The following is a 25,473-nucleotide window of genomic DNA, read 5'->3' on the forward strand; positions in this document are numbered from 1 at the left end:
TTCCAGCACAACATGAAGGAATTACACTGACACATCTGCAATTAATTAATTAAGAAATGTGATATAACTTTCTAATATCTAAGTCTAGTCAAGATCACTTGAAATCTTCAGTCAAGTTTAATATGGGGCTATATTTTTTGTAGATTAAGCTGCTGATTATTAATTTCAATAAATTGTTTCCTCTAAATAAAAGAAAAAAATAGTAAGAAAATGCCCATCACAGTTTCCCAGAGCCCAACGTGATGTCTATAAATGGCTCGTTTTGTCCAACCAACAGTATAAACCCAAAAGAGATCCATTTCACTATCATAGGATAATAAGAAAACCAGACATTCGAGAAACTGGAACCAGTGATTTTTTTGATTTTTTTTTTTTTTGCATTTTTGTTTAAAAAAACCAAATCAAAGTAGTTGCAGATTGATTTTCTGTTGACCGACTAATTGATTTAGCTCTAATTTAATGCCATAAAGTGCTAAACATTGCAATATGTTTTTTTTTATCTAAAATCAATTACATAAGTGGAATAAACAGGTGCAAATGTGCATGGAGATGGCTGGCGGGTGTGACACCAGGCTGGCCATTCACTATGACATGTCAGGATAGATTAAGCATGATGGTGGTCAGATGAGCAACACAGACACTCATCTGAGAGAGGCTTCATGTTTGGCTGGCTGCTCTGCTCTACATTAGCATCTATGGCCATCCTGTTAAATATCCTTTGAGAAAAAGCACAGCATCGTTATATAAGCCCTGGACATCTTGCACAAGCTGCTGTTCGGCGCCTGCAGTTCTCAATAGTAGCAATTCTGTCTTTTTTTTTTTTTTTAGGTCTAATTTGATATTTGTGGACGTTTATCAAAACCATGAAAAGTTGGGAAATATCACGCAGGGCAATGTAACTACTGGGAACGGTCAACAAAAGCTTTTGTGTTCGTAGAGTGGAAGTAAACATTTTTAATTATGTGTTTCATTTACAAAAGGGTATCGTTTGGAGGGTCCAAGAATTCAATGCGACCACAATGCACTGGGGTTAAAGAGAAAATAATACGATTGGTTTGGCTCTGGAATCCAAAATCCTTCTCTGAACAATCAACTGGGAAAATGACAGTAACCACAATCAGATACAGTAGATGCTGGGGTCGGCTGGAAAATGGCGCTCTTCAGACACCCATAAATACACAAATACACCCCAGGATCAACTTCGTCTTCAGTTCCAGCCTCCAAAAAGCCACAAGGAAGACAAAGGAAACAGAACAGCATTTTTCATGCATTCAAATGGATATGAAACTGGCTAGCTCTGAAAATAAGTATTTGATTTTAACGTAACGGCAAAGAGAAGGTCTCAAAAATCCTTATCTTTCTTAAATTTTTTTTTCAAAGAAGCAAGTTGGTTCTGAAGTGTGCATAACATCAGCTGATTAGTATAAGCACTTATAATCAACAATCACATTTAAACAAGTCACCAATCACGTTCAATCAAGACAACAAGTTGGCCTTTACAGTCGTCTGTTGCACTTTAACTTTCACTCTTGTGATCAACTTGCTGCTGCTGGTGATGCTGATTGCTCCAACAGTACCTGATAAACTTTATTGTTGTGTTGATTGATTCCTTCATCGATAAATCCAGCCTCCTCCTGGTACTCCTCCTACCTCTGATAGCATCTCCTGCCTTGTACATAATGTGTATTTCAAATATGTTTCCATGAAGTTGTGTTCTGTGCAGCCTGTGGGGGATTTATTGCACTCCCATTTGAATCTCCCGCTCCAGCTGGAATTCATCGGGAGCACCCTCAATAGCTGAACCTATTCTGACAAATAAAACCATTTTTCTGCAATAAATGGCTCTGTATCCTTTGACATGAGCATCTCTGACAGAAATCTTTTCAGGGCAACCCAATGCAGGTAGTGGAAAATCACACTATTGGAAAACTAATCAAAGGTAATGAAGTGGGACCTTGCCTTCACATGAGCTCATTGGAATCTTACACATCCTGCATAATTAGTCTCCGTCAGTTTTCATCTTTCAGCAAAACACCTATCAGCCTGTTGCTAAGACATTTGGTCGATATACGCAAGCCATGATGGACAGAATCATTGATTTTATCTGTTATCTATCCAAAACATGCACTTAATTGGGTGATTGACATGACAAACATCAACAATATAATCATTTTGTCATTCTACTGTAGTATGGTATGAAAAAAAATCACAACATGGTTAAAGGGGCAAGCAATGGACCAACAGCTACCAGCTCTTGATGGAAAAAAAAACACATCCTAAAATGAATGTAAGCATCTTTGATATTTTCTAATATTCCTGCTTTTTTAGCCATATTAGTATGGGAAAGTGTATGGGGCTAGAGCAGCAATCGTTAAATTTTGGCATCGAAAATAAGATTCGACATTGAAAACAAAACCTGAACTGGAAAAGGAAACACTGGCATTGAAACATTTGTAATGGAAAAAGTTGTATTGCCACTGAAACAAGTATTAACACAAAAAGTTACACTGAAAATAAAACATGGGCATTAAAAAAATTACAATCTTACAATCTTATTATCTTATTTTTTGCAATATGATGTGTATTTTAATGTCAATCTTCAGTTTTTTTCTTCATGTCTGTCTTCTTTCAGTGTCAGTATTTTTTGGGTTTTTTTGTTGTTGTTTTTTCAGTGTGACTGTTTTTCAGTATCAACCTTCTGTCGGCGTTTTGGCATAGAGAGGAGGGCCTACATTACTGAGTATGCCTTGTGGTTCAACAAAGATATCCGAGGGTGATGGCATCATGGCGTAGATTTTGAGCCAGACAGTTGTAATTTTCGCAGTGTTGCAGACATGTGAAGAGCTGCTGGCCCGCTGAGACCGGGCGGTCATCTTGCAGCAGCAGCCTGAGTGATCATGGGAGAACATGATCCAATGAGCTGATCTGTGCATTAGACAAACTAATGTGACAGCTATTGCAGTTAGATCTCATCTATGAGACCAACATTTATCTTCCAAAAGGAATTATATCATATATCAAAATACTATGTGACATTAGAGCCAGCGGTAAATTACCAAAGAGCTGCACAGATCAGTTCATCAGATCATGTTCTCCCTGGGATGATGACGCAGGACTCCGGCTGCGAGATGACTGGCCGGTCTCAGCCAGCCAGCGGCTCTGAAAACATTGCAGCAGATTTATAAACAGGTGTCATTTAGATAAACTGATCACATATTGGGAATCTACATGGTTACTTTCTCTCTTGAAAAAATATTTAATCTCAATTAAGTGACATATTAACAGTCCTAGAGCAAAAATTACAACAGTCTGGCTCAAATCTCCGCCATGATGCCATTGGCCTTGGATATCTTCACTGGACTGCAAGGCATACTGGGTAATGTAGGCCTATGCCAAAATGGTACAGAAAGTTGAAGAAGAAAAACAATGATACTGAAAAGAAAACTGACAGCGTAAAAAAAAAAACCTGTCACTGAAAAAAAACAGACTTAAAGAAAAAATCTGAAGCTTGACGTTGAAAAACACATCATAATGCAAAAAATATCTAAATAAAATAAGATAATAACATAACATAAATAACAAGATTGTAATTTTATTAATGCTAATGTTTCATTTTTCAGTGGAACTTTTTTCAGTTCCAATACAGCTTTTTTCCCAATACAAGTGTTTCAATGCCAATGTTTCCTTTTTCACTTCAGGTTTTGTTTTCAATGTCAAATTTTCTTTTCGATGCCAAAATTTAACTGTCGCTGTTCTAGCCCCATAAAAGTGTGTCCAAACTTGTGACTGGCACTGTATCTAAACAACTGATGGTTGGATTGTCATGAAATTTAATACAAATCATCCCGATGAAGGCTTTATGCCGCAATGCGTTGGTGAAATAAAGAAGATTCTTCCAGAAGTCAGCTTAGTGTTGCCGAGTTCTTTCTTTCACATGAAATTTAGTACAGACATACATGTTCCCCAGAGGATGAATCCTACTGACTTTGGTGATTCTCTGACATTTATTCTAGAGCCACCATGAGGCTGATGATTTTGGTTTTGAATATCTCAAAAACTATTAAAAGAATTTTGATACAGACATTCATGTCCCCCACAGGATTAATTGTAATGACTTTGGTGATCCTCCACCAAATACCTGCAAAACTAATAACATTCCCATCAGCCTCGACTGTACTTTGTGTTTTGTGCTAATTAGCAAATATAAGCTAACATGGTTTACATGTTAAACATTATACTTGTGAAACATCATCATTCTATCTTTGTCATTTTGACATGCAGTTAGCTTAAAGCTCTGCTGTGTTTAAGTATAGCTTAATAGAGCCGCTAGCATGGCTGTTGACTCTCAACCTTGTTTCTTTACTCACCAGCGACCTTGTGCTTTGACTTGATGTTCCCCTCACACTTCCGTTTGGCTTTGAATAACAGGCCTATCTGTTCTTCTTTCGTGAGCACATCATCTGCGTAAACCTACAAAAATAGAAAAAAAAACAAAAAACATGGAGTTAATGAAGTGAAATACTGAAGTCTAAATGGCAGTTTTCATTTAATATTTTACTGCACATTTGTGGTCCCATCTGGATCTGAAGAAAAGGTTCTGAATTTGCTCTTAAGAGTAAAAATCAGCATGAAATGCATCAGTTGGCTGATATCCAGACATGATTTCCTCTTCACAGCTGCTTCACAACCCTCTAACCACGGCTCTCTGCACCCCTGGTCATAGTGCTGCGGATAGCACTATCTAAATCGGGTTTCCTTCGATGAAACACTCCTCAAAATGTACACTACTGACATTTTCTCAGATGGAATATAAGTGAAAGTACTGAGGGACTGCAACGGGGTGGCCTGGATGTTGTACAGCCTGTTCTGTGACTGGAAGGTCAGATTAGATTTGACCGCAACAGTCCGTGTCAAAGTGTTCATAAGCAAAGCCGTATATTTATTTCTGTCTTAGCTGTCATGGAGCAAAAAAAGGTTGTAAAAGACGTGTTTTTCCTCAACTAAACAGTATCAGTTTCATTTAATGTTTATAGTTCCAGCCTGTATTCCTGTAGTTATGTCCACTACGTGGGCGCTAATCGGACATGACAAAGTTATTACAAGGACAAAAGCAACATTTTATTTCCAACATTTTCTTACACCTTACACTTTTTACTTCAGCTTTTAAACATTGTGTTTGAAAGCGGCGTGGTACCTCAGGTGTGGTTTTCCAGTCAAGGAAACATTTTCCATTCTAATAGGTCACACTGACTGGCTTGCTGTTTGCCCGTGGATCACTTTCGGGCAATGACAAATGTGACTGTATTAAAAATGACCACATTCATTTTTAACAGAGCGTGACAAGAAAAGTAGAAATGAAAACATAGCAATTTAAACCCAGCGCTAAAACTAAAGCAAAGATCAGTGCTCAAATCACCAGGATTTTCTACGCCGTCATATAGGGGCTTTCATGGTTGTTTGAGCAATACTGCAGCAAAATGCAATATGTAGCCACACAATGAAACACAAACTAACGTGTATGCCATACAGTGTGCCTGGAGGTATGGCTAAAAAAACACCCAGTCTTGTTTTTTTGGTTCAGTGATGCAGAGCAAACAGCACAAATTAAAGACAGACTTTTACTCAGAGCAACTGACTCACTGGCTGCAGTTAGATTTGTCAGTTTCAAGACACAAATTACATCAAGAAATCAAATTTTGCTCTCACTTCTATCAGCTCTTCAAAACAAAAAGAAGTAGGCAGGTTTACATACTGGAGAAATATACTAATAGCATGCCAAGAAGCAGAAAGAAACAGGAAGCGAGGAGGTTAAATGTATACATGTTGAGAGATTACAATTCCCAAAAACTATATTGTAGCCATTCTTAGAACAAATAGATCAGATCTCAAATATTTGATATAAAAACAAATTAAAGAGCATGATCATCAAATCAGAGCCTCTTCTCCCACTGATAAAAAGCAGAGACAGAATTCTTATTATGATATAATTACTATGTTCTCTCCTATATTTTGTTGGCACCGATTTGTCCAAGTCTCCTTTGAAAATGAGATTTTAATCTAGCTAACATGATTTGATTTATTAAATATGCACATGTGTTGCAACTTTTTTTAAAAAAGAGGCTGTTTGTATGCTAATGTTTGTGTTGAGGCGTCTACAAGCGATGATGAATGTGTTTAAACCTTCAGCACATAATTGTTAGGGTGGGTTTTCACTGTGTGTTGCTTTCTGTTTTTCACTACGAAACATGCAGTGAAGATCCTATACTTAAGTAAAAGAAGTTGTACAACTATGTAAAAATGCTATTACAAGTTACTTACTTAAGTTGAAATAGAAAAGCTTCATGAGCAAAACTTGCTTTACGTATCAAAAGTAAAAGTACACACTGTGCAGGAGAATGGTCTGGTTGGAGTTATTTATTCCATATTATACTACTGGATTATTCTTACTGTTGCATGTGTAAGAAACATTTTAATGCTGCAGCTGGTAAATGTGGAACTAATTCTAACTACTTTTTATACTTTTGGGCAGTTAAATCTATCACAATTAATCTTAGTTTATGAAGCAATCAAATGTTTTATATATAAAATTGCTGCAAATTAACTAGTACTATAGCTTCTCTATAAATTCTTACTCCACTGACTTTATTTGACAGGCAGTGGAGTAAGAAGTACCATATTAAGTAAGAGTAAAACATAGCACAAAATGGAAATACTTAGTTAACTATAAGTACTTTAAATTTGTACCTATGCACACAGTACTTACATATACTTAGTTACATTCCACTACTGGTATGTTTGTGCAGTTACTATAGTAGAAATATTGCGTACTAGGCAGTAGTTCTGTAGTTGGCTGCTATGAAGGACGATGAGAACCAACTATTGCAGTAAAACAAACTTTGGATATGTTCCTGACTTTTTTAGCCTTCTCCGGTGCCTGTTTATACTCTCAAAAAAGCAGCTAAGGAACTTCTAAATCTGCACACTAAGACAAGGAGTCATTTGGGAATGAAGATGTGTATACATTGTCTCTGATGCAAGTGCCTAATTTCGTGAGCTTAAAATTAAACTGTAAATACTGAGCCGTCGTGGGTTTGCTGCACACAAAACCATAATACCTCAATCCATCAATATTTTCACTACTTTCAGCCCTGAAATAAGGATGTCCAGTCTGAGAGCTGAATGAGGTTACAGAATGAAGACGTTTATGGCTTTGCACTGTAAACAACCACAGATGGAACAACATTTGACCACAGGCGAACAAGGATAGATACTACCTGTTTACTGTGCTAACTATGCCAATATAGAATATTCCACTGACAGCTCCTGAGACGTTCACATTATTTTCATCTAAATAGCTGACTGGGTTACTTTAGCTGAGAGCTTAACCAAGAGGAAACCAGAAACAGAGTACGGATGCTAACTGCTCTGAAAGAACAAGTGCTATTATCATCACTGAATTTTCACAGTTTGGATGTGAACAAACTAGCTCCTAGTATCTATGTTACTGTGTATCATATGTTGCATTTTTTTGTTATCAGGATTATTCCTGCTTTCATTAACAAACCTCAAAGTAGATTGAAATGTCAGCCAGTTTACTACACTTTGAGTAGTAAAGTTCAGTTCCAGTTTGCTTTTTTGAGCTTTTTTTCCCCCTCCAAACGTGTTAAGTGAGGCTGCTGTTCCAACACATTAAGAACAAATATCTTAACCTTTACGGCGCAGTTTGAGACCCTGTGAAACATTAAACTAAAATGAGCCATGGATTTTTGGGGGGTTTATTTTCCTTCTAAAAACTAGAGGAATTTTTCTCCTTCATCTGCAGACTTCTGCTCACGGGGACGTAGAAGAGTATCATTTACCATTTTAAGAAGAGAATCCTGGGTAATAAGTGTGCCCCCTGATTATTTCTGAAAACTATTCCTCCTCCATTGGCCAGAATCCAAACCTCCAAAGTAAACACAACTCTCACAGGGAGAAACATGGACATTCTTATTTACTGTATTTCATTTAAAACACAGTATTCTTTTTGTTAAATGCTTTTGAGCGTGTGCCAAAATGAAAATTAGAAAAATACACACCATATAAATATGTGTGTTTTCATCACTGGTCGCCAGAATACAAACTCCACTTGAATAAACCACAAGTTTCTATTTGTCTGCCCAAACTGCGGCTTGATGACTTAAACTGCAGCTCTCTGCGAGGATATAAGACCAATATTGAGAGAACTGTATTTAGGGTGGTGTGTCAAGACAGTGTTGAACCACTAGGACTAGGACAGTAAGTATTACTGTGTATACTATTCACACTATGGAACTGAAGGTACATTTGCAGTTTAGGTTTAGTTTGGTAATAACATTAAATACATACATTTGGTTCCTAAATTATTTTGGGAGCCAAAAGCAGATTATATATAGTTATAAAACTTATGTTGCTGTCTTTTCTGTTTATTTTGGAATATTGTGTTTCAAAAGCATTAAAAAAGATATTTTAAAAAATTGACCATTAAAAAATGGAGTCATGTGGATAGACGCCATTCATACATTGAGTGGAGACACTGGGTTTCCGGTACATTACCAACAGTCTTGATTGTGGACAGCCTTGCGCTTTTTCTTTCTTTTTTTTTTCAAGAAAGTTGTGGTTGACCAAAGACATTTCCTGAAATGCCCTGCAGTGAATAAGAGAGTCAAACGCTGGAGCATGGGAGGTAGAATTTCATTAGAAAGCACAAAACAAAAAACCTTGAGGATCCAAAAAGTTTAAACGAACCGCAAAACCAGTTCAACATAATAAGTCAAAGTACAGCCCAACAATCTCATTAGTAGTATCTCAGACCATGAAAGAGCGTTCTAAATTCAAAAAAAGAACAAAATTGAACAACAAAATCAAATTGAGACGTAAATAATAGTTGAGAGAATTAAACCAGTGTTTGACCAGATGTTCCAGCAACCATGATGCCAGGCAGTCCTGTATGTCTGAGCAAAACATCAAAGCTCCAATGGGGTTTGAACTTTGCCCTGAACTCCCTAACAGTAAAGTTAAAAGAAATTTTCCTTGCCAAGATCAACATTTTTTTACAGTAAGAATGGCGAGAAACAAATCCTGATAGCTAGTGTTAGAGAAGTGTCCGATACATGTAAAAAAGTTTAATAGTTTAATAGTAATGCTATAAGTGAATAACTATGTATTTCTCGATTATTGTGACTGTTACTGAAGGCTGTTTGTAGTATGAATTATAGGAAGTTGCTATAAGGTCAGGGTGTGTAACAAACATGCAGCACAGAAACGCTGAAGCGCGGTTATTCAAGGAAATATCCCAAGTCTCTCAAATAGACGTCTTAATAATGTTGCAATTTGCCAAATGATCCCACTGAAACCTACTTATGACAGTGTCTGCTGCTTGACCAGCAAGATTCCAGCTTAGACCAGTAAAGCAGAGTCCACACAATCTAGGAGCTGACTCCACTCAGTCAGTCACTGGCTGGGAGCCAAACCAACAGTTGGGATTTAGACAGGCTCTCCATCTTCATCTCCAACGTGAACAAAACAGATTAGCTCAAATGCAGATCTGAACCAACAGCAGAAATTCAGAGATGGGATTCACCTGAAAAAAAATGTAACTGAACAATAATACAGAAAAACTGACATTTCATTTGTTTCAACGACAGATTTTGATATTTCAGTACAATGACTTCATGATATCCGTGAAGTTTTTGCATTATACTGATAAAACTATGATATTGTTGTATATACAGTACTACTGCTGAGTGCAACAACAATAGTAACGGCTGTTTTTTTTAATTCAGCGTTTCAAAAGGAGCATAGCATAATGATGATGAAATTATCAAGAGATTGATCAGTCGTGTCAACCATAGGTGATCTTTAAATATTTTACATCATTTAGATATTTACTTGCCAAATTGTGGGGAAACACTGCATGTGTCAATGCTTTTTACATAGATGTGAGACAGAGTATGGAAATGTTTTTGTAGAAGAATTTCATGTCAGAGTAAATATTAAATGACTTTGAAAACATGGGGAAAAGGGCAAACTGTATGCTGTAGATACAATTATGTGTCTTGCTTCAGTGTTCTTGGCATGTTTTGATTGTCAACATAAAACCACTGATCACAACTTTGGCATTTTGACTGGAAACACAAACCATATTAATTTTCAGTATCACCTCAGAGTCATCCAATAATGCCTCTCTCTGTTAGCTGATCCGTCAGTGGAGGATGAGATTTTTGGGTAAATGGTCATATAAAGTGAGACTTTCCTTTCCAGATCACACTTCGTCACATGGATGATAAATAATATACAGATAATATTTACTCTGCTAGCTGTAAAGCGCCTCTATTATGGGAATACAGTCGAATGTTTGTTTTATGTACTTGTTTTGGTCATTTGCCATTCTTTACACCATAGGCTAACATTCACTTCCTTGTTGTTGGCATATATTCAAAATTTGATCCCAAGGGCTTTTGGACTTTCCTGTACCTTTTTTTTCTCCACAAAATAGGGGGGTCTAGAAAATTATAACTCCGCTGAATCTTTTTTTTTTTTTCTCCGCTGAATCTTGTTTTTAATGGCCTGTCCACTATCTGGAAAAAACATGAATATGTTACTTTTGACATATTGCACCGCATGAATGTTTTAGCGGATGAGGTTCCTGGATATTATAAACTCTATGAGTCAGTGCCACTCCTCTTCAACTGTGCAATTTGCATTTGATGATAAAAACCACAAACCACAAGACTGGTTGTCCTTTGGAAATGCTTGCAGACCACATTCTGACTTAAAGCAGCATTTAGTTCCTAATTATACCCTGCTCTGGTCGTAAGCCTGAAGAACAGCACTTTTGTCCTTGATGGAAACATTGTGTGTGCTCTGAGAGGCAGCATGCATCTCATGGAGCCCAGATAGTTGTGATCGTTGTTGTTCTCTCAAATTAAAAAGGACGACTCTTATGTTATATAAGTGATTTAATGCACAAAGTATGGGCCAATCCCTCAATATAGGAATGCAAATGCAGCATTTTAATTTTCATCAAAAGCTTAAAAACTACTAATAGTTATATAACAATGAAATACACCAGACATTTCATAATATCTTAATGGATGTCACAAAAGTGTCAACCAATAACATTTGTGACAGACTGCTAGCAAGACAATGGGTCACAATAAAAAATGTAAAAATAGTCATGGGTGAATGATTATTTTCATATACGGATTATGAAGATTATAGTTTAAAAATATCAAAGAGAATTCCATGAGAGCTTTTTTTTCCTCAGATGTACAGATCATGTAGTTTTACTCCATACACTGTGGCATTAATCGCATATGATACCCTCCCAGTCACAGCTTGGCAACATCAGCAGTAATCCACAGCGGCAGCAATCAGCAGTAAAGCACAGCGGTTAAGGATAAAACACGAGATGATGTTAGTGTTCATATTAATATCATCCAAAAAGCTTTGTTCATTCATGTTTATTCTCATCAGATGAATATTCACTACTGTCCAGTACTGTACATTTCACCACCTTACAAACAATTACACATTATATGTTGAGAAAGCCACTGAAAATTGATTATTTAGATATTAGTATTGGCTGCTATAATGAATGAAGTGTCAAATTTGTGGGTCAATCTAATTATATACCTGCAAATCTTCTTGACCTCATTGTGAAAACGAAATAGGTGAGGTCGCAAAAAGTAGGGCTCTACAATATTTATTAAGATGGACAGCAGGTATGTTCTAATGGACTCATCAATTTTTAAATGACACTTTCACAAAAATACATATTGCGGCAAGAGAAAATAGGATGAGCCTTGAAATGTCTGAAAGCTCTCCAGAGGTAATTCTTTTATACAAAAGATTGCATAAATGAATGATGACAGTGAATTGACTGTTGGTCGTGTGTCTTTTGAGGTTCAGGTACAATGTTCAGTGAGCTAAGGTTTGTTTCAGCATCAGCATCTTCACTGCTGCCACAAATGTTTCTCTGTTTCAGCTGCTAATTCACTTAAATTCACTCAATTTAGCAGAATCTTGTTGCACTCAATCTCACTGTCAACATTACCATTAGTTGTCTGCAGGGAGTTCTTCGATTTATGTTTCACTTTGTTTAAACATCACAAAGCCAGTGTCATTACAGACTAACATTTTCACAAGTCTAAATGGATGTGAGCGTTGCCCACCACTGAGCCACCATCAGCATTCTCGGCATGCACATCATTCTGCTTGCTGAGGCTTTTTCCTACAAGCCTTATAGAAACTGTCAACAACAGACACTGTGTCAACAATGATATTATTTTGTTCTCATTTTCATATATAGAGGAACAATGGAACTCCTTACCTTACCTTAGTATAATTTTGACAAACTGTCAAAAATAATTTAAATTAATATTGATATTCACAAAGGTAGTATCTATTACAGGATTGTTGCACTGGAGTGCATTGCATTGCAGAGGTGTTTCTATTTTGGTCACTCAGTGTATTGCGATACAGTTCATTAATTGATGGTTGAAAAGCATTCATAGTTCACAAATAAATAAGTAAGTTTTGCCTAAAATGGAAACAGAGCTGAACACACCTCCCTATACAAATCTGTGCGTACTGTAAATGAAAATGGAAAAATAGCTACAAAAGAAGAAAGCGCATCACTACCAATGAGGATCACATGATATGACAGTATGTGCTGTGAGAAAATAGAGATTTGTAGCTATCATTTTAATATCTCTGGTTGTATTAGGTAATTGTTGGCAATGTTGCACATAAATGAACAAGAATGATGTATGAAAATATATGATTTACAAAGCTTTTACACCAATTTAGAGCTAGCTCACAGAATTAGCTAAAAGCAGATGTTACCATTAGGTCATTTTATGTTCAGAGTAAAAGTAAATTGTGCATTGAATTTCTAGAAAATATAAAATTTCACTATATATATCTATATCATGATATTGTATAAAATTATATATATCGTTAGAAAAGATTTTATCCATATCACCCAGCCTCCTCTATGCTCAATGGCTAGCATGAGAGAACAACAAAGCAACAAAAGGAATCCAGTCGTCTGGTTTATCTTGCACAAAGTCAGACACATAATGCCTAAAAAGCCCAGAAAGTCATTTTCACCACAAGATTGCTTGTGAAGATTGAACTAAAAGCAATGGACAAAAAAACTGGAAAAAGAAACTGGAAATGCCTGCTCACGAGGCAACGCACGCACACAAATGCAAAAAGCTGCTGGAGCTGGTGTGTGCAGAATTCCACTAGTTTGACCAGTTCAACTGGACACAGTGAAATAATACGCTGCAAAGTCAGAATGTAACATATGCCCTTCTGACCTTATGAACGTGATGAAAATAATTTCTGCAGCAAGTATTTTGTGCGCCATTATCAGTGCAAGTAGAGCACAATACAGCAATCAGTGCTCTGGACGCAGTCTAACATTTGAGTGAAGAAAGAGCTGAGTGCAAAGAGGTGACACATCTAGAGGGCAACACTCACACATAATCAGCCCCTTTTCCACTGTTAACCAAAGGGGTATGAACAGCCTGCTGCCTGCGAGGAACTAGGGCAAGGACAGTGTTTGTATAAGATCCCTAATTGTAACTGCCTTCCCAATAAAGCCTCTAAATTGTAGACCAATTAGGCAGCGCCTAATCACCCAAGGTGTCTTTCATTGCCTGCTAATATTCCACCCTTGTGATTTGCTTATTGAAGAGGCTGCTGAGAGTCAGCCATGTGCAGATGGTCACCTTTGATTGAAGTGCTTTTCAGTGGAGCCTTTCTAACACAAACAGAATTTAAAATCACAAAGCAAAGGCTAAGCCATGTAAGAGCTCTTTTATCTTACACAACAGAAAAGACCAATTAATTAAATCACAATTATCATGAAATCAATATAGATTTCAAAGTGTAATGAATAACGATGAAAGGTTTAATGTGCGCTAATTTCTTTTGAGAATGAAGATATTCATAATAATTTAACTGAACCACAGGCTTTCCTCCTGCCAGTGATTTATTAAAACATAATAGTAACAGCATTAATATGCCTTCATATCCATATGTTTCATCTTCCCCTGAAGCATCACTGTAAGGGTTAACATAAATAATATGCACTATAATTCCCAGCATGGCTTCCAGGAAAAAGCATTCACATGACAGAAGACCACTTGAACACAAGTTATTAAGAAAGATTAAATAAAAACCAAATTGTAGCTTCCATCAATCCACAATTCAAGCCAGAGAATGTGCAATCTGCAACACATAAAAAATGGTAAATAGCATAATTGGCAAGTAAACACGGTCTCTATTGCTTTTGTTTGTGTCAGTAATTTTCATTTCCTTTGTAATTTTTATATTAATTTATTTTCTAGAGCTGCCCACATGCCTGCTGACTCTATAAAAAGCTGTTCTTCCACAAATCTGATTCTATAAAGCCACTAAATGACATGCCAAGCCATTAATGGATTACAGAGCTACATATATGCATCACATTATAGCTGCATTTAAGGGATTTAATACATGTCCGAGACACAAATGGTAATGCGTGCAGTTGAGGATGATGATACTCAGACTGTCTAGTGAGTGAGGAAAACCCGTCTAGTGAGTGAGAAAAACCCTCGTTTACATGGGCTACACTGTTCTCGGTGTATTCCAACTGAGAGGCCTGTAACTGGCCTGTCAGCATGAGCTTTCCACCTTCCACTTACTACAAGGTCACTAGTGCTGAGGTCTTTGAACTGTGTTTTTATTTGACTGAAAATGACTTGAACTCATGGGTAAAAGGCAGCGTCTGTTGCAAAAGGCAAACAGTGTGCACGGATGAGAACGGTACAAATCAATATCACACACGTGGTTCGCTGAAAACACGACCAAGTAACAAAGTTTGACTGAATTGCACCTCAGTCACTATAAAGGAGAACCAACACGCAATATCATCTTTATTGACTGAATATGATGTTTTTAATAAGAAAATCAACCATCTAAATCTGGTGGTTTGCACTGCTGCCTAATAACAAGTCGTTTTAGGGCTTAAATCTAAATAAATCCGTACAGCCATGGTTTGAAGCAGTAGTGAATGGAAGCAAAACTGATCCTTGACACATCAAAGGATTATACAGTATTGACCTTTTTCCTCATCCACATAATTTTTATAAATCCCCTTCAAATGTACCCAAGACAGTCTATCTGACTTGTCACATATTTTAAACTGAAACCAAACTTTTTTACCTTGCAGATTGTCAAATTGTATACTTGCATAATAATAAATTATTTCAAAAGCTGGAAAGATCAGTTGACAAGTTGTCTGACTGACTACCAACTACTTTGATAACTAATTAATCGTTTCATCGATTTTTCTGGCAAAAATGCCAAACAAGCTCTGGTTCCAGCTTCTCAATTATGAGGATTTGCTGCTTTTCTTTGTCATATATGTTAGTAAATTGATAATTTTTGGGTTTGGGACAATTGGTCAGACAAAACAGGAGATTTGAATTTGTTGCCTGGGGCTCTGGGAAATTACAATGGGCATTTTTCACATTTTTTTGATTTTGTAGTGGCTTCACATGTCAGAACAGGAACTCAGTTTCCCATAATTCTCTGTTCCTCAACTTCCTGTCTGAATTCCACCCACAAACTGTATTTACAGTATGTCAGTGATATAGTTACACAGTGACTATACTCTATACCAACAAAGTACTCCTATTCGACTGCTGTTATGGATCTGGTTGTAATATAATTACAATTAAAATTCAAATACTAACAATTTTTACTAGAGTTTCCATTGATTTTGAGAACTTTAATTATTGATTTAAGTTACAAAATGTATGGTGAATCATTTATGAGACTGAGACATACATATTTTTTTATAGACAAAAAATGTATTAATCAATTTGTTTAAGAGCATATAAGCGTACTATATAGTGGCTGGGATATATTCTATTAAAGATTTAATATGATAGAGTTTGTATTAGTTGGGATATCGAAGCATTTCAACCCCTTCTTCTGTTAACTGCTGGTGTTTTAAATCTCATTCACTGCACTCATTCACTACATTTTTTGTAGCTATGAGTGAAATAAGTGAAATTCTGTAATTACACAGTTTGTACAGGTTGTATTTAGGTCTTGAATTCTAAAACTTTGTAGGAACGAAAAAAATTGAGTCTTTGAGCACGGTATATGGAGAATGTAAACTCCGTATTGACTGATCAGTTACAGATTTTTAACTCTAGTCCTTATGAGTCAGATTATTCTTGAAAAAACACACACAATGGCACATTAAATACACTTATTCCACACAGGGCTCTTTAATCTTCCAAAAAACCACCATGTCAAATAAAAAACTCAATAAAAATAATTACAGAAATAAGCCAAAAAAAACTCTAATGGGTGTTTCATTTTGTTTCAAAATTAGTGAAAGTGACGTTTGATCAATTATGAAACTCAGTGTTAAAACACTGCCAGGTTTCCATACAGCACGCTACATACAGCAGCAAATCAATGGGCAACATTTCAAACATTGCCTCTATTCAGTCCACATATGTACAGATGGATACAGACATGGTGCAAGTTGAAACATGATCGAGTGACCAACACCATGCACTGTGTGATTGGTGCAATCCAATAACATTTGATGTCTGTCTGAACTTTAAATCATTGATTTTGTCCTCAAAAAAATGCAAGCCAATCCCCTCAGGATAACCCTGAAAAAAGAGAGAATTAGACTGACTGCTGAAATATTAACAACCAAAATTTTAATTTGTTAATTATATAATTCTCTCACTCAGTCATTAATTTATTTCTTACTACCCGCTGATTATTTAGGACCACAGGGTTGGCTGGAATTTGTTCCAATGCATGCGTCACCAGTCTATCAGGGAAAGACACAGTGAACTTTGACCGGTGAGTAATATCTTCTAATGTTGGTGGAAGTACTCATGCAAAAAAGTTTGCAATAACACTTGGAATTAATCATCTGTCTGACCTTCAATACACAATTAACATTGCACTGGTAAATGTCAGTTCCAAACATTAATTAAATCCCTCCAGTACTATAGACGTATATTCATATGGAACACTTCAACTTTAGATCTGCAGTGACTTGAACCATAACTTTTCAACCGCATGAAGAGTTTGTGCTCTTGTTGGCTCAAGTGTTAAATGCCACAGCGCTAACGCAGGAGAGACCAGCCAAACTTTGCACTGTTATCTGAATTTAAATTGGCTGAGATTTGTCCTGTACTGAAGTGAGAGGATTTCTTTACTTATTTGCTGGAAAATCTGGAGCCGTGAACTGCATACTTACAAACCCATAAGCTCCAGAGTTTTGCAATGAAACTAATAAAGGTCCTTTTAAGAAATCCGGCCTCCTCTCAGCCATAAGCCATGTGTCAGGGGAGTATTCCTGCCCAGGGTTTGAGCTGCATCCAAACAACTGGATCAGAAGTGTGAAATCCTACTCTTTCTGGTGTTGATTATTTGGGGAATTGACTTGTAACTGTCTACAAACTCAATTCATGCTGCATTTAGGCGAGTAGAATGGGTCTGGGAACTTCTGTACATTTGAAACTCAATCCCTTCAGCAACAGTGGGGGTAGGGCTCAGCGGATACCTTCGGTCAATGGCAAAGGCGTCTACATAGCTGAGAATTTTCACATGTCAACTCGACTGAGGTACACTGGGATTCCTATTGCCCGGAAGGAAGTCTGCACCACAATATTGATACAGCAGGTAACTGATGAAGAAAGACCACATAGGACGCAAACTCATCATGGCACATGCAATCAATCAGTGTGTCCCTGACTTTTTGACTTGTTATTGTTATAACATACTGTTATTCCTTTGTCCACCAATTTCTTAGTGCAATGCTAGAATGAAAACAATGTTGATATTGGACATTCTCAACACTCAGTGAGTAGAAGATAGAATCCAGACCACCTTATCAAAGACTGACAGAGGAGAGACAGCCCCACACTCTGATATGTGTCAAATGTTTGACACATGGCCGTGACTTCAACCTCCCTGAGATAACCATCACTGCATACAGCGTGTCCGTGGTATTCAGCTGAAACTTGGAAACTGTCTGCAGAAAAAAAAAAAATTTAATCTATGTCAGCATGTCCACAATGAGGAACAGAAATAGAAAGATGTGAGTGGAACTGTCAGATCTAGTTTAGTAAAGCGTCTTTGGCATCATTAAATACTGCCTCCTTCGCGCTTACTGATCTTTCATCAAATTGCTTCTCATTAGCTTTTGAAGATGCAACATGCAAAAAGGGATCACTGAGTACAAAGAGATGATTTAAATGCATCGTTAAGTCCTTGAGGTTAAAAAAAATAAAGGAAGAAAAAAAAGCTAACATCGCTACCAACTTCAACTCATACAGCACACAGCCAAACGGTAGATCTTTATGAATGCTGAAGTTCATAGGGCAGAGACACACCATTAAAATGTCTGTTAGAAGTGTACCTTTTTCAGTGAGGTGTAAAAGTGGCATTGAGTTACACATACTCTAGCTTTTCTCAAATGGAAAAGTTAAGAAAAAAAAGCAGAGGTCACAGTAAGTCAAGAAAACAAGCCCTTTCCTGAGCCAAACACAGCCATGGTATAACCTTACCATGCTGGTGAAACTGAAGACTCTCCTATTAACACACACGTTATGAGTCTGACTCACAGGCCCTCTAAAAACTGAGCAAACTGTCAGTCAGTAGAAAAAAAAGACAACCATGGCACAAAGATGTATGCATTTCTGAGAGAAAGTTCAATAAATTAGATTACTTTGCAGTTATCTCAGGAATCCTCTCAGCTACAGTAAAGCATATGCTCTGCTGTGAGTATAATGATATGTTTTGTGAAGGGTATTTTCCCACTACAAGTTGCCTCTGTGAGCTGAATCCCATGATGATCCCAGGAAAATTCAGGCAAACATGTTAACTGACTAGTGACGACAGTCAGTGACTCACAATCTACAGCGACAAGCCATGTACAGCAACTGATACAGAGTTTACACCTCCATGCTGCCTAAATCCACACTGCCTGCTGGAAAACTAAATTACAAAACTGTCTAAAATCTGCCAACCACATAATCTCATTTGGATGGAGAAATTACATCTTAACCAAGGTGGGTATAAATAACAATAACAATAATAATAACAATGTATGAATAAACAGGCAGACATAGTACAAAAGGAAGAAAACTTAAAAACAATGGATGATTAAAAACCATAAATAAAACGCTAAAGATAAAATGTGAAAACAATGGATGACTTAAAACTTAAAATAGAGCACTGCAAGACTTAAGTGCAACGTCAAGAATAGAGTACGCCATAACATAACAGTTAGGAGTAAAAATAAAAATAAAATGAAAGAAAAATTATAAGAACGCCTTTCGATCAAAAATGATTTAAAAGAAGATACTGATGTGGCGAGCCAGAGTTCCTCAGGCAGGTCATTCCACAGCCGTAGAGCCCAAACAGCAAACGCTTGGTCTCCTTTAGTCTCAGCCCGTCCTCAAAAGAAAAATGACGTTATAGGTCTAAAATTCAGGCTGGCAAAAATGATCTATAGTTCCGTTTACACCATCTAGCAGCCGTAGTAATTATGACCCCGGGAAGTGACGCAGTTCAGATGACGTCAATATAAGGTGACTTGATAAGATTATTTAGGACGCGGGTTGGTTGGATGGCTAAATGGACATTGGACTTTGCTGCAGGAGACCGCTGTTCGCTTCCTGTTTCCAACCGCAGGTCGGGACATTTCTTAAAAAACCGTTACGTTGTGGTGTTTACTGTTGCCATGATGACGAAGGTTGTGTAACTTTAAGGAAATGTAAACCACGTTTCAAGTAATCATTTTAACTCAAACCACGATCTTTCTCTAACTCTAACCAAATGCTTTTTGTGCCTAAACCTAACCAGACCTTAGCCACAGCAATGTCACACCATAAAACATAATTGTTTTTTAACAGTGATTTGTAACAGTTTTAGAAATCCGGAGTGCATAACTACGGCCGCTAGATGGAGTAAACTATAGGTTGTTTTTGCCGGTCTGAATTTTAGACCGTGTTGTTAGGATGTGTTGTTTATTCTTTAAACTTCAGGTGAGAACAGTCAGCAGGTTCCTGCCTGAGGATCTCAGGTTGCACACTGGTTAGTAAGGGGACAGCAGTTCAGATATGTACTCTGGGTCCAGGCCATGAAGGGCTTTAAAAGTAATAAGTAAAATCTTGAAATCAGTCCTAAAATAAATGGGCAGCCAGTGCAAACCATTAAAATTGGAATAATGTCTTCTCTTTTCATGGTTTTTGTTAGGAGTCTTGCTGCTGTATTTTGCAAAACTTGGAATCTATTAGATTTCTGGTTTATACCCATTAAAAGACCATTACAATAATCCAACTGTGAAGAAATAGAAGCATGAATGATAGTTTGAGTGTCATTAAAAACTCGGCACTGTTCGTATCCTAGCAATATTCCTCAGATGGTAGAGGCATGACTGGGTAACCTTGTTAGTGTGTTTCTTAAAAGTGAGGTTAGTGTCAAAGAGCACACCCAGGTTCCTGACAGTTGGTTTAACATTAATTGATAAGGGACCAAGAGAGTACTGGATACTAAGATACAGTCTGTCAGGACTAATAAAAAGGATCTCAGTTTTATCCGGGTTTAATTTAAGAACATTTGCTGACATCCATTTTTTAATAAGAAATACCATCTGTGCACAAAAATACGCCCTCTCAAATCCTTCAGCTTTATAAACTACTGCTGATTTCCATTACTTCACAGTCCATCACACACAATTACATGATACTCTTGAAGCTGAGAGTGTAAACATGTTATTTTTACTGTGTTTCAGTGACTCGATGATGTGACATTTCATTCAAGGAGCGAGTGCAGTATCTGCGGACAGTCTTCACCGAGCTGCGTGGTCCCTGTGGTTAAAGCACTATCCATAACTATACCTCGAACACAACTTTAAAAGCTTTCCCTACCCATTGTCGCCTCTTGTAACTGTTAATTCACATCTTGCCTGTGGTGGTGATAAATCTATATTTCTCTATAGAGTGAGGTTTCAGGGTAATCTTCAAAACCAAGTGTGACAATACAGCAAAGAAAAAAGAAGAAGAAAAAAATTATTATAATAATCTGCAAGGTGTTATGAGCCACCGGAAAACTGGCTAAAAGGCAAAGTCTGTCTATCAGAAACTGCAGGGTCACTACAATTATGATAAATTTCCACTTCATACCAAACTCAAAAGAAACCATTTTATCACCCGTCCTTGTTTTGTGCATTTTAAGTGTTCAAACACAGTGACCTGCAGCAAGTAGTATAATCAATGTAAATTAGGGTTGTGATTTTGAGTGTTTGTTGGGACATTTTGCAAAGTGAAAACTGGGCATAAAAGACGGCAGTAGTGACATCATACAATCCTCTTATCCTGTTCAATAGTGCAATGATGTGAACCCACTATTTTCACTAACAGCAGGCCAAACTGGCATCAGCATGAGCAACTGGCAGGCTGTCTACTGTGTCATGAGTGGAAATAAGAAGTGGCATCAAATGGTTTTGTTGAGACTATCATTAGGGATTTAAGATTACTAATTTAAAGTGATTTTTACATTTTTGTCATTGCTTTTTGTTCACTGGCTACTTTTAATATGTCGGAAAAAGTTGCTAATAATAATTATCAATAAACCCACTTCCAAAGTTTCCATGGGGAACAACACCAATGCTAATAGTAGGTAGTGACATGCACTAACGTTTACAAACTGGTGAGCAAGTAGGGCTTGTCGACACGGATGAAATCACAATATTAAAAAGAATCTTTTTCACTGAATATGTCACAACATAGCAAACGCATGCCAAAACACATAAAAACTTAACTTACTCTCAAAGAATTGAATTTCACTGTTATATATTACGTGAGACCAAAGTTTTCATACACATACAACAACGAGAAATATTAAAGCGGCACTAATCAATATTTTTAATTATATATCATATGGATCAAATGACTATGTGTAATGTGAACTGGATTATCCTTTTAGTGTCTTTTACCACTTTCTCTCTGTTTAGTTTTTTAGGCCTGCAACTTTATTGTTTTGGTTCACTCTCACCGCTCTCATCAGCGTCATTGCCAGCCACAACAGTCAGCACAGTCAGCAGTCACGACAAGACTAGGTCAAAACCTAGTACAAGCCTGGACTGTGTATGAAACGTTAGAGGGATTTTAATTTGAAACAATGGATACAGGAAGTGGTGACACATGGCGACCAAGTCCCCAGGAAGTGCACCAGGCTTTGACCAATTTGACCAAGTAGGTCTATCTGCGGACTCGCAGTAACGACACAAGACACTTTACTACATGACACACCCGTGTTTAGGCATGGGCAGTGAGATGATTAGGGTTAGAGGGGTGTGTTGTGTGGCATGCCGTTATGTTGTCAACATAATGGCAGCATACTTGCTGACAGTAACAGCTCAGCTTCAACACAACTGCCTAACTGTATTGTGACAAAATAATTTCAACTCAAAGCTCCACTAACAGTTTTTTCTCACAAAAAATAACCTCATTGACAGAGAGATGCAGTAAATTATGTTATTCAGTCTGTAATATAGCTATAATAAAAATCCAAACTGTTATGTAGCTTAATAAAATAAAACAAAATTGAATATAGACTGATCTGTTCATTTTAATACATTTGTATTTATTGAAATGTGGTGATATCTGTACATATAGAGCCCCAGAGGCAGCGCTGTTGTTCTGTCCAGTGAAAACATGAAGCTTCACTTAAAATTCAGACAAACTAATGTGGCAGCTGCAATTGTTAAATTTTATCTGTGAGACCCACATTTATCCTCCAAAAGGAATTATATCATATATCAAAATGCTGTGGAGACATTAGAGCCAGCAGTAAATCACCAAAGAGCTGCACAGATCAAATTTCTCACCTGAAAAAATATTAAAACTTAATAAAGTGACATATTTAAAGTCCTACAGTAAACATAGTAGCGCATTTAGCAGTTTTTAAGAACCAGATATTTCTATAGGGAGTTTGTGGACACCATGACAAAGAAAAGAAACATGACTCCAAATGAATGGTCATTAGAGCCAGATTGCTAATTCAGTCAGGCTGACATATTGGCCGATATTAGTTTACTGCTGATACAGTCACAGAAGACCTGTGCAATCTAATGCAATCCAATACAACAGCTCTGTCATAAATTCTGCACACACATTCTACTTTTATGAAGCTTATACATTTACAGTTTTTGTTTACATTGTCAGAGCAATGATAATTCCACTTTTTGTTTAGTATTGAGGTTGTAGTGGGTGGTGGTGTTTTTTGAATTTTGTCCACCTCATTAACCTACATGAGGGGGGCAAAATATTATGAACACTTTTCAATATAAAAATAATAAACTAGATTTATCAGCTTTCAGATAATGTTAACAAAAACTTAAAATGTATAAGCTTCATAAAAGTAGAATGTATGGCAGAGCTGTTGTATTGGATTGCATTAAATTGCACAGGTGTCCCTAAATGCTTGTTGAGTGTATATTGGTATAGATGTGTATGTCAGCCACTAAGTAATAAAAAATTGCAGTACAGAAACGCCACATTGAGGTAATTTAGAAACAGTGTCTCTATTACAGATTGTGAGTTTGTCATCTTGGTCACAATAAAAAAAAAATCTACTCAATCCTACTCAAGATTGTTTGTATTAATGTGTTTATGTTAATAAAAGACTATTGGCTGATATATTGGTTTTTTTAAATTGACAAATATCAATATCAGCATCAGACTCAAAAATCCATTATCAGTCAGGCACTAATGGTAATATTGCTGGTGTCTGCTGAATGTGTAAATAAACCGTTTGCTTTTTTTTAAAAGAATGACTTATTTATTGTTTGTTTTTCTTTCCTTCACCCTTCACTTTGTCATTTGCATGTAAAGCACTTTTAGCTGCAAATTTTGTATGAAATACAAGTTATTATTATTGTTATTGTTATTGTTATTATTTTATGAACTTTAAAAGGTTATGATAGGGCATTGTTGTGTTGTCCCAAGTGTACACAAAATCAATTGATGAAGGTTGAAATTTGAAGAAACATGAAAAGGTCATATCACCCCCAATACTGTTTGATTCTTCCAAAGGTTGATAGAGTCATATAGATTTATTGCATAGCCCTACTACCTAGCTAAATTTTAATGGCCAATGACTAAAAGTAATAATTTCATAGTCGTCAGTGTTGCCAAAAATCATTTCTAAATCCCTTACTTAAGTAAAAGCAGGGAGGCAGGCTGGGAAGAAATGAATACAGCAAACTTGATGATTACAGCACTTCAGGCTCTGTTTTCAGGAATCAGGGGTGTGGGCTCACAGGGCATGGTTAGTGATGTTTGCTGATTTTGTGGCCAGGAGCATGCAACATTACATGTACAGTTGAAAAATAAGGTGGAACTATGAGACACGATGAATCATCAGTAGGGGCTGACATTGGTGATAACCAACCAGACTGTCCCTATATCTTCCCTTTGAATGCAGTTGTTTTCTGCACAACAGTGTTTTGTAATGTTGTGATGGAGAGAAGAGTTTGAAGTGGATCTAACATAAAAGCTCCAGCTGTCCTTGTTCATACTGCTTCTTAAATTAAATACGTTTGGAGGAGATAACACATTTGATTATTATGTTGCCCTCATCCTAGGAGAGCTCTGGTACAATGTGGAAAATGGTTTGATGATATTTGGTAATGACGCAAAGAGAGGTTGGGACCATCATTTTCTTTAGTCTATCTCATTCTGCCAGACCCTATTTTAACTTAATTTTATCTGATCTCAATTTAGCCAGAGTTATAATGATGAGACTTTTCTAACTGGGCCCTGGAAATGAAGCATGCACAATAAGCATTATTAAAAATCTCCAAACAACCAGATAATATCATCATCATTATTAGGGCCCTGTAACTTGGAGAGACAGTGGGAGCAAATCATTAACTGTAAAGCCTAATTAAGGTTATCATGAAAAAATGTTTCATCCTTTTCCTGTCTGAAGGATTAGCATCAAAGTCAAATTAGGTAACATACAAATTAGTGACAACTATCTTAAGGCAAGTCTGAAGCTCACTGCTGTTTTGTCTGTGAAGCTGACCGGTATGACGAAGAGGTATCAAGAAAAGGCATGTTAAAGATTACCAGCAGAAACAATGAGGCAAAGCTAATCACAATGTCATATAAAAACTATACGAAATGACACCCAATGAGCCTGAAAATCACTAAAAGTCCAGTTAACAAAAATTGTACTTGATCCCATCTAGGCATGTATAAAACTTTCCTCAAAAAATAGCCTCCCAGTAGAGTTCTTACAAACAATGTTGAATATGAGCCCACATGCTAGATTATCAATGATTTTTTTATATTTTTTTAAATTTTTTTCTGGAATAGATTTTGGTGGGTTCACATGGCCAGATGG

The 25,473-nt window shown here is 36.8% G+C and overlaps 1 protein-coding gene across 1 annotated transcript in view; it reads right to left on the minus strand.

Moving 5' to 3' along the window:
- The window catches only part of pth1r (parathyroid hormone 1 receptor), a 55,862-nt gene that overhangs the window by 24,038 nt on the left and 6,351 nt on the right, over window positions 1-25,473 (minus strand). The window contains exon 2 of the mRNA XM_044369323.1: window positions 4,368-4,470. Within this exon, the coding sequence (XP_044225258.1) occupies window positions 4,368-4,470 (103 nt within the window). The remainder of the gene's footprint in view (window positions 1-4,367; window positions 4,471-25,473) is intronic.

This window comes from Thunnus albacares, chromosome 12 (genome assembly GCF_914725855.1).
Source record: "Thunnus albacares chromosome 12, fThuAlb1.1, whole genome shotgun sequence".
NCBI classification, from domain to species: Eukaryota; Metazoa; Chordata; class Actinopteri; order Scombriformes; family Scombridae; genus Thunnus; species Thunnus albacares.